The sequence below is a fragment of the Apteryx rowi genome, unplaced genomic scaffold, assembly GCF_003343035.1.
Source record: "Apteryx rowi isolate R43461 unplaced genomic scaffold, aptRow1 scaffold_428, whole genome shotgun sequence".
NCBI classification, from domain to species: Eukaryota; Metazoa; Chordata; class Aves; order Apterygiformes; family Apterygidae; genus Apteryx; species Apteryx rowi.
The window spans coordinates 309,394-319,577 of record NW_020450681.1 but is presented as its reverse complement, the minus strand read 5'-3'; the positions used below and the strand labels follow the sequence as shown (position 1 = coordinate 319,577).

General features: G+C 65.1%; 1 protein-coding gene across 1 annotated transcript in view; it reads right to left on the bottom strand.

Moving 5' to 3' along the window:
* Positions 1–6,293, bottom strand: part of PLCD3 (phospholipase C delta 3) — a 7,255-nt gene extending 962 nt beyond the window's left edge. The window contains exons 1-11 of the mRNA XM_026076216.1: positions 6,116–6,293; positions 4,483–4,711; positions 4,231–4,360; positions 3,694–3,919; positions 2,714–2,915; positions 2,420–2,564; positions 2,148–2,300; positions 1,887–2,039; positions 1,477–1,512; positions 724–883; positions 9–109 (exon numbers count right to left, since the gene is read on the bottom strand). Of these exons, the coding sequence (XP_025932001.1) occupies positions 9–109; positions 724–883; positions 1,477–1,512; positions 1,887–2,039; positions 2,148–2,300; positions 2,420–2,564; positions 2,714–2,915; positions 3,694–3,919; positions 4,231–4,360; positions 4,483–4,711; positions 6,116–6,293 (1,713 nt within the window). The remainder of the gene's footprint in view (positions 1–8; positions 110–723; positions 884–1,476; positions 1,513–1,886; positions 2,040–2,147; positions 2,301–2,419; positions 2,565–2,713; positions 2,916–3,693; positions 3,920–4,230; positions 4,361–4,482; positions 4,712–6,115) is intronic.
* Positions 6,294–10,184: the final 3,891 nt, after the last annotated feature.

The following is a 10,184-nucleotide window of genomic DNA, read 5'->3' as shown; positions in this document are numbered from 1 at the left end:
CAGCCGGCGTTCCACATCTCCTGGGGGTTGTAGTTGGARGAGTTCATCTTGAGCCCCAGCGGGTAGATGCGGCTGAGCTGCTGGGCGTTGTAGCGGACGAAGGCCTTGCCTGCGGGAGGGTGGGCTGAGCGGGTCCGGGTGCGCAGGGCGCCCGGGCGGGACGGGGCACCCCTGGGTGCCATGCACGGCCATGCTGGCTGCCCCAGCACTCTCCGGCTGGGAGACGACCTCCTGCCGGTGCCCATGGAGGCACCTGCTCAGCCAGGTGGGTGCAGAGCCTCGACCTGGACCTTGGATCCTGACCCTGGATCCTGACCCTTGGTCCTGATCCTGGCCCCTGACCCTGGATCCTGACCCCAGGCTCTGACTCTGGACCCTGATACTGGATCCTGACCCCAGACCCTGGCCCCACATCCTGACCCTGGACCCATTACCCCAGACCCTCACCCCAAATCCTGACCCTGGAGCCCAGACCCTGACCTGAGACCTGAGACCCTGATCCTGGACCCTGACCCCAAACCCCAGACCAGGTCCCCTGAACTCTGACCCTGGGTGCTGGACCCCAGGGTCCCCCAACCACACCAGACCCAGGGCAGCACATCCCTGAGCATCACCACTCAGAGCAGCCCCGATGACAGCCCAGAGTAACCCAGTTTGTCCCACCCAGTGGTTGCCCCACGTCCTGGCCAAGCCTGGGACCAGTGCCCATCCCTTCACCCTCACCTGCCTCCCTGATGAGCTTCCGGGCCTTCCTCTCGCTGAAGGATGACATCTCGCAGGGCCGCGGGTCGCGCAGGGCCTGGGCCAGGCCGGGGAAGGGCACAGCTTGGCAGTACACCACCACCGAGGAGAGCTCYGGGGCCACCTGTGAGGCCTCCTTTGCCTGGAGGAGTCGGGGCAGCCTCAGAGCCAGCCCTGGCTCCAGCGCCTGCCCGTGGACCATGGCCCCCCACCCAACCCAGCTGGGACTCTAAAGAGCCCTGATCAGGCTGACACTGAATGCTGAGCCCCCAAAGCGATGGAGACCCTAAGGCAGTGGAGCACCCAAAGCAATGGAAACCCCAAGGCGATGGACACCCCGAGGCAATGGAGAACCCAAGGTGATGCAGACCCAAGATGATGGAGACCCCCAAGGCACTATAGACACAAGGCTATGGAGACCCCAAGGCAACAGACACCCCGAAGCAATGGAGACCCTGAGGCAATGGAGAACCTGAGGTGATGGAGACCCCGAGGTGATGGAGAACTCCCCGAGGCGATGGATACCCCAAGGTGAAGGAAACCCCAAGGCGATGGAGACCCTGGGCATGGTGCCCCCAGACCCATGGGAGAAAATGGAAGCACTGCTGGCGGGTTCCCAGGCTCAGTCCCCTCTTCCCGGTACTGACAGCTGCTCACCATGCCCACGGGCACGGAGGCTGCTCAGCCCCACAGTGCCGGACCCCCGGCACACCCGGCTCCAACACCACAACCCACCTGCAGTGGTTTGATCTCCTGCAGAGAGTGAAGCGACTGGAAGAGGAGAAAGAGAGACCATGTCAGGGGATGCCCAGGAGCGCTTGGCCCCCCAGCACCGCCAGTCCAGCCATAGGGTCTTCTCCAGCATCAGCACTGGCTTTTCCCAGCCAGAAAACACCCGGGGATCCCAGAAGGGCTCAGCATGGCACCGTGGCAGCACTGTCACGGTCACCCCTTGGGACACAAGGAGCTGGGGGCAAGGGAGCAGCCCTGGGTCGGGGTGCTGGGGCTGCCCAGCGCGAGGCCACAGCAGGGCACGGCGTGTCCTCCAGCATGCGGTACCCCCACCTGCACCATTGGCATGGTGGCAGTGGGGCTGAGGAGAGCAGCAGCACTCGAGAGCCAGCCTCGTGCCCACCGCCCCTCACCTGCCGGCTGCCTCTCTCCTGCAGGCCCTCTTCCTCCTCCTCTTCCTCCTCCTCCTCCTCCTCCTCATTGTCTGACAGGGAGCCGCTGCTCCGGGGCTCATGCTGCAGGTCTGGCAGCTTCTTTCCTTTCACCAGGACCTTCCCCTTCAGCTGCTGCAGGAGGAAGGACCAAGCTCTGGGTTTGGTGGGGACACGGGACTGGCCCGGTGGGGACACAGCAGCAGGCAAGATGGTCCCCGCTGCAGCCTAGGGTGGCTTTACCTCTGGGGACGGGAGGTCCTTGGGGTCCTGTCCCTCCAGCGGCTGGGTAAGCAGCATGTCCCCCAGGATGGCCTTCATGTGACGGGCCATGGTGGCCTGCTGCTCCAGCCCGCAGTGGTTCTCCAGGGACAGGATGACGGGGTAGGGCGATTGCTGTGGACGGAGGGGCCGGGCAGGGCTGAGTGGGTGGCCGAGGGCACCCGGCACGTGGAGCACCCGCTGCCAGCCCCACCAGGAGCACCGTGGTGCCCACCTCACAGAGCATCGCTCACCTTGAAGGCGTAATCGCGGATGCTCTCGATGACGTCACGGAAGAGGATTTTGGAGGTGAGCGTGTGGCCGTGGTAGATGATGGGCTCCCCGTTGGAGCCCTCCCAACAGTCCAGCTCCACGCAGCGGCAGCCCTTCATGAACGCCCTGCCCACGCGGAGCCGGCACGTCAGCCCCACGGCGCCCGGGCCGGCCGGCAGCCCCCAAAGCAGCCAAGAGCAACAGGGCCGTGGCCACCAAACTCTGCAGCCTCTCAGGTCGCCCAGAGCCCCTTCCAGCCACCATGCGGGTCCCACCTGATGTAGGCTTCAGTGCTGCTGGTGCCACCAATCTGGTTGTCGGTCAGGTAGGTGTTGTGGGAGGAGGAGATGAAGTAGTGGCACAGGGGCTGGCTCATGTCCTGGTGCACTTTGGTGTGCTCCTGGTTGAGGATGTCCCCGTCGGCGGAGAGCAGGTACATCATGAAGCCGTCGAGCATCATGAGGTCCTGCTGCTTGGCTGGGGGACACGGCAGCAGGGCGTTGGAGAGGGCTGGCACGTGTCCGTGCCACCCTCGGTCTGGTATCACGGCACATGGGGAACCATCCCCACCCTGATGGCCCCTTTTCCCATAAGGTCACACTCGCCCCAGGCCTGGTACTGTGGCTTTCTGTGGACATGGAGGTCTCCTTGGCGTCTGTCTGCAGCCTGATGTCCCCTGTCCCAGAGTGGTACACTCACCCAGGGGACATGGAGGTCCCCTTGGTGTCCCTTCCCACCCTGATGTCCCCACAACGTCACCCTCACCCCAGGCCTGGCACTATGGACCCAGAGGACCTGGAGGTCCCCTTGGTGTCCATCCCCACCCTGGTGTCCACTGTCTCCATAGTGTCACCCTCACCCCAGGCCTGGCATTGTGGCACCTGGGGGATGTGGAGGTCCCCTTGGTGTCCTTCCCCACCCCAATGTCTCCTGTCCCCACAGTGCCACGTTCACCAGGAGGGACACGGGCTGCTAGGGAAGGGACAGGGGACACGGGGCTGTGGCTTTGATGACATGGGCCACTCRCCCTCGCCCCAGCTCCAGCGAGCCGGGGACACCCCCAGAGCAGGCAAGGCCACGTCCCCGTCCCCAAGGCTGCCGCCCCTCAGCCCCTCGCTCCACACCATTGCCAGCTGCCCGCCCAGCAGCCAGCCGCACCGCCASCCCTGAGCTGAGTTTGCCCGTTCTCAGCCGGGCCGCGCCGCGGCCAGGAGCTCTATCACCTCCCCACCACCACCACCAGCACCACCACCACCTTTCTCGTTGAGCTCGTAGGCGTGGATGATGGCGCGGGCCTGGCGCGGGCTGGCCTCCTCGCCCTGGTCGCGCAGGAACTCCCGCAGCTCCTCGGCCGACAGCACGCAGTCCTCGCCCGAGTAGCGCCCGAAAATCTCCTCCAGCTCCGGGCGCCGCAGCAGGCGCCGGCAGAACTCCTCCACCTCGCGCTCCTCCAGCCGCTCGTCGCCCGACCTGTCGCAYTCCTGGGGGGAGCCGAGAGCCCAGCTTTTGGGGGGGGGGGATGGGACGCGGCCGCCCCCTCACCTCGGCCGTGCCCCTGCCTGCGGGGGCGGATCGGGGCCCCCTCCGGTGTGATGAGTTTGGGGGGTCTCAGCTGCTGCCCGCAGCAGGATCTAGGACTCCGGGCTCGGCAGCGGGGGGGTTGTGTTTGGCGGGGCAGCCGTGCGGGAGGAGCACCCTGGGTGTGCTGAGTTTGGCAGTCCTCTGCCGAGCCCTCCGCGCTCGGAGCGTGCTGGGGGGGGACAGACGGCGGGACGCGGCGGGACGGCGGTACCTTGAAGAGCTTGTAGGCGTAGATGTCGTTCATGTCGACGTTGATCATCCGCAGCACGTTCTTGATCTCGCGGAAACACATCTTGTTGTCCTTGTTCTTGTCGGCGCGCCGCAGCATATCGTGGATCCAGGTGAKCCCAGGTAAGGAAAGAGCCCGGCAGCGTGTCCCTGCCGGCTCCCCCCGGCGTCCCCACGGCAGCGTGCCGGACCGTCCCCAATCCCCGCACGCCTTGGCTCTCCCATTGAAGGATATTGGTCGAGCTTCTCCCGCTGGCTCATGGTGTCCACTCGTGCGATGAGTTTGTTGAGCCCCTGCACCCAGTGCCGGGCGTCCTCCTCGCCCCGGGCGGCCAGGTCGAGGTTTTTCCGCTTGCCCTTGAAGACGATGGTGAAGCAGTGCCTCTCGGGGAAGGAGGCGCCGTACTTGCGCAGCCCCTCGGACTGGTACCCCTCGCGCACGCCCTCGATGTGCATCACGGAGACTGCGGGGACACGAGGCGCTGACGGTCCCCCCCCAGCGGCTCCTGGCTGGGGGGGTGGCGGCGGTGGGTGCCCCTTTGCACCCCGGGGTGCCCGCGGCTGCCCTAAAGCCGGTGGTGAGAGCCGGGCGCCGTCACWGCCGCGCTTAATCGGCCTTTTCAGCCGCTCTAATCCCCGGCTAGACAGAGCCCGGTGGCATCCTGGGGACGGTGACGCTGGCCGTGGCCAGGGGGGATGGAGCTGTTTCCCATTAGAAAGAGCAGGATGGTGCTGGGGAGCAGGGCAGAGGCCGGCCGGGAGGGAAACGGGCCCTCGTGCTGGTCCCGCTGCCGGTACAGAGGATGGCAACGGCAGCTGGGCTCCGGGGGCTCGGCCACGGCTGCACTGGGAGGCACTGGGATGCACTGGGAGGCACTGGGCTGGGGCTGGAGGGGCAGAGCAGAGTGGGTTGCAAGGCCTGGGGGGGGTCTGGGCCCCCTGTGGTGGTGTGGCTACAGGTCGGGTCCAGGTTGGGGGCTGGGACCTGGGCTGGGGTCCAAGTCCCAGGTGGTGCCCAGGGTTATATCCTGGGTCCTGGGTTGTGTCAAGGGTCCTGGGTTTGTGCCCAGGGTCCTTGGTCATGTCCAGGGTCCTTGGTCATGTCCAGGGTCCCAGGTCATGCTCAGGGTCCCAGGTTTGTACCCAGAGTCCCAGGTCATGCTCAGGGTCCTGGATCAAGCCCAGGGTCCCAGGTTTGTGCCCAGGGTCCTTGGTCATGTCCAGGGTTCTTGGTCATATCCAGGGTCCCAGGTCATGCTCAGGGTCCTGGGTTTGTGCCCAGGGTCGCAGGTCATGCTCAGGGTCCTGGGTTGTGCCCAGGGTCCCAGGTCATGTCCAGGGTCTTGGGTCAAGCCCAGGGTCCCAGGTCATGTCCAGGGTCCCAGGTCATGCTCAGGGTCCTGGGTTGTGCCCAGGGTCCCAGGTCATGTCCAGGGTCCCAGGTCATGCTCAGGGTCCTGGGTTGTGCCCAGGGTCCCAGGTCATGTCCAGGGTCTTGGGTCAAGCCCAGGGTCCCAGGTCATGTCCAGGGTCCCAGGTCATGCTCAGGGTCCTGGGTTGTGCCCAGGGTCCCAGGTCATGTCCAGGGTCCTGGGTCAAGCCCAGGGTCCCAGGTTTGTGTCCAGGGTCCCAGGTCATGCTCAGGGTCCCAACTCATACCCTGGGTCCTGGGTCATGCCCAGGATCTCAGATCGCACCCTGGGTCCCGCGTAGCGCCCAGGGTCCCTGTCCCGGGTCGTGCCCTGGGTCCCACTGGCGGCTTCAGGGCCCCAGCTGGTTCCCAGCTGCTCACTGCGGTTCGAGGCGGTGTGGGGACAGGTCCCGGAGCCCTGAGCTCCCAGGGGACGTCCCCAGCCGCCGGCACTTACAGATCTGCTTGGAGCGAGCGTGCCGGAAGCGCCTCTCGAACCAGATGGTCATGCCGTCCTCCTGCAAGCGGTACAGGCGCTCCTTGGCCCGCCGCGGCGACTTGATCTTCCAGAGCAGCGAGCCCTTCAGCATGAGCTTGATGTCCTCGTCGTCCGTCAGGCCTGCGAGGGGACGCATCCGTCGGCGCCCGGCACCCTGCCGCTGTCCGCGTGCCCCAGGTGCACCCACCCGCCCCAGGAGCTGGGCGAAGAACCGCGGCCAGAAGCTTCTCCTGGCTCGGGAGCACACCCGTCTGCGCACCTACGCGCACCGTCGCATGCACAACCCTCTGCGCACAGCCGCACGCACACCTGTACATGTACACACCCGCCCACCAGTGCACACACTCCTGTGGGACAGACACGAGAGGATGGGATGGGCCAGGACAGGACAGGGTGGGACAGGACAGGACAGGATAGGCATGATAGGACAGGACAGACATGATGGGATGGGATGGAGGAACGGGATGGGACAAGATGGGACAGGATGAGACAGACCAGATGGGACAGGACAGACAAGATGGGACAGGACACACAAGATGGGACAGGACAGACATGATGGGATGGGACAGGACAGAACAGGATGCACCAGATAGGATGGGACAAGTTGGGACAGGACAGGACAGGCATGACAGGACACAACATAGGTGATGGGATGGGACAGACAGACTAGGACAGATGGCACAGGGCAGACATGACAGGACAGGATGGGACAATGGGATGGGATGGGACAGATGTTGGGATGGGATGGAGGGACAGGACGGGACAGGACAAGACATGATGGGATGGGACAGGTACGACAGATGGGACAGGATGGGATGGGAGGGGATGGGATGGGATGGGATGGAATGGAATGGGACACACATGACATGACAGACATGACAGCATGGGATGGGACAAGCAGGCCAAGACAGGTTGGATGGGACAGACATGATGGGATGGGACAGGAAAGGACAGGACAGACGGGATGGGAGAGATGGGATAGGACAGGCATTATGGGATGGGACAAGACAGGATGGGACAGGATAGGATAGGACAGGCATGACAGGATGGGACAGGACAGGAGGGGACAGATGGGATGGGATGGGATGGGATGGGATGGGATGGGATGGGCCAGACACAGATGAGACAGGACAGGACAGGACAGATGGGATGAGATGGGACAGATGGGACAAGCCACCACCATCCAGCCCCTCTCGTGCCTGTGCGGGAACAACCCTGCGCAACAGCTCCAGGGCCCTGCCCAGTCCGTGGAGCAGAGGCTGGTAAATCCCGACGGAGCCGCCCAAATCCTGCTCCCTTGCCCTGTGCACCGTTGCCAACGGCAGAGCCCGGAGCGGCACGGGAATAGCCTGGGAGGCCGGACCGGAGGTGAGTCACCGACCCGCTCGCCGGGACGGGGCGGTCGGGCTTGCACCCGGCCTCGCGGTGGGCTGGGACTTTTCCGTCCATTATCCAAGAAACAACTCAGTTATTTCCTCCCTTTTTTTTGCAATCTGTAAAAACAGCCCCGGCGCTCCGGTCTCTCCCGCTCCGTTTGGAAACGCTCCCCTGGGGTGGAAAACGGCAGTTTGGGGGCTGAGCAGCCTCGGGGACGTGGCCACCGTCTCCGCCCCAGCCCCCGCGTGTCCTTGGCTCAATGGGGCGCTTGTCCTTCCCGAGCGCCGGCAGCCCCCGCGCGTGCCGGCTCCGGAGCCGGGCCGGGCGGCTGCGCTCACCCCCGCGGGGTGCCGGGAAGTCGGCCGAAACGGCCTTCCCTCGGCACAGCACCCGGCACCCCGCAGCCCACCGGCACCTGGAGCTGCTGTCCCGAGTGTCACATGCACGGACACATGGATGCATGGATACACTGGTGCATGGATACACAAATGCACAGATCCATGGATACACAGGTGCATGGATACATGGATTCATGGATACACAGATTCATGGACACAGATGCATGGACACGCAGGTGAATGGATACATGGATACACAGATCCATGGATACACGGATTCATGGATACATGGATTCATGGACACACGGATTCATGGACACACAGATGCATGGATGCATGGATACACAGATTCATGGATACAGGGATTCATGGATGCAGGAATTCATGGATACACCGACGCACAGACACAAGGATGCAGGGAAGCATGGGCGCACGGACACACTGACACATGGATGCACAGACACCAGGATGCACAGACACTCGGATGCCTGGATGCACAGACACCAGGATGCACAGACACAGGGACGCAGGGACACACAGACACATGGACACAGGGATGCACGGAGGCGTGGCCAGAGGGATGCACAGACAGGGACACACAGACACAGGGATGCACGGACCCAGGCACGCACGGACGCACATACGCGCAGGCAGCGCCGCAGGCAGGCRCACAGCCGCACGGAGACGCGCGGCTCCCGGCACACGCCGGAGTGCAGGCAGGGGCCGGCCCGGGGGCTGGCAGCACGGCCTGCCTGCACCACGCGTCCACACAGCACCCTTGCACCCCGGTATTAAAGGGGGCCAGGCCAGACCTGCTCCCGTTGGGTTTGCAAGACGAACCCTCGGGCCATCAATGAAGCGAGTTGCTGAGACTCAGCCCCACGTCCGGGCATCGCTCGGTTGCCCTAAAATCCCACCGAGGAGCCCGCTCCTCCAGCCGGGCCCGCGCAGCCCGGGGCCTGCAGGGATCCCGGCGTCCGAGGGCTCGGCTCAGCGCCGTCCGCCCCGCACCCAGCGCACRGCGTAACGATGCTGCTTCTCCATCCCACGCGGCCCTGGCCGGTTCAAGCGGAGGGGATGGGCTTTGGCTGAACGCCCTGCCCGGCCGTGCCTCGGTTTCCCCATGYGGGAAGCGGATGGAGGAATTGCTCCACTCCCATGAAGAGGTCAGCGGGGGCCTGAACTCCGGTGAAGGGGGGCAAYGGGAACCCAATGGGCAGGGAGGTGGGATCTGCCCGCACCCTGCTGCACTGGAGGGACCCGTCTCAGGCATGGGGACCTTTCCCAGCCATGGGGACACCTCCCCGCCATGGGGACCTGACCCTGCCATGGGGACACCTGCCACCTCGGGGACTCTCCCTTCCATAGGGACCTGTCCCAGCCATGGGGACCACTCCCTGCCATGGGGACCTCTCCCAGCTGTGGAGACACCTCCCTGCCATGGGGACACCTGCCCATGGTGAGGACCTCACCTAGCCGTGGGACCCTTCCCTGCCATGGGGACCCCGGTCACCTCAGAGACTCTCCCTGCCATAGGCACCTGTCCCTGCCACAGGGTCCCGGCCACCTTGGGGACTCTCTCTGCCATGGGGACCCCTGTCACCTTGGGGACCCTCCCTGCCATAAGCACCTGTCCCTGCCACGGGGTCCTGGTCATCTTGGGGACCCTCTCCACCATGGGGACCCCTGTCACCTTGGGGACCCTCCCTGCCATGGGGACCTCAGTCACCTTGGGGACCCTCCCTGCCATAGGCACCTGTCCTGGCCATGGGGCCCCGGCCACCTCGGGGACTCTCCCTGCCATGGGGACCCCTGMCACCTTGGGGACCCTCCCTGCCATGGGCACCTGTCCCTGCCACGGGCACCTGTCCCTGCCACGGGGTCCTGGCCATCTTGGGGACCCTCCCTGCCATGGGGATCTGACCCTGTTATGGGGACACCTGCCCATGGTGAGGACATCACCTAGCCATGGGACCCTTTCCTGCCATGGGGACCCCTGTCACCTCGGGGACCCTCCCTGCCACAGGCACCTGTCCCTGCCACAGGGTCCCGGCCACCTTGGGGACTCTCCCTGCCATGGGGACCCCTGTCACCTTGGGGACCCTCCCTGCCATAGGCACCTGTCCCTGCCACGGGGTCCTGGCCACCTCGGGGACCCTCCCTGCCATGGGGATCTGACCCTGCCACGGGGTCCTGGTCATCTTGGGGACCCTCTCCACCATGGGGACCCCTTCACCTTGGGGACCCTCCCTGCCATGGGCACCTGTCCCTGCCACAGGGTCCCGGCCATCTTGGGGACCCTCCCTGCCATG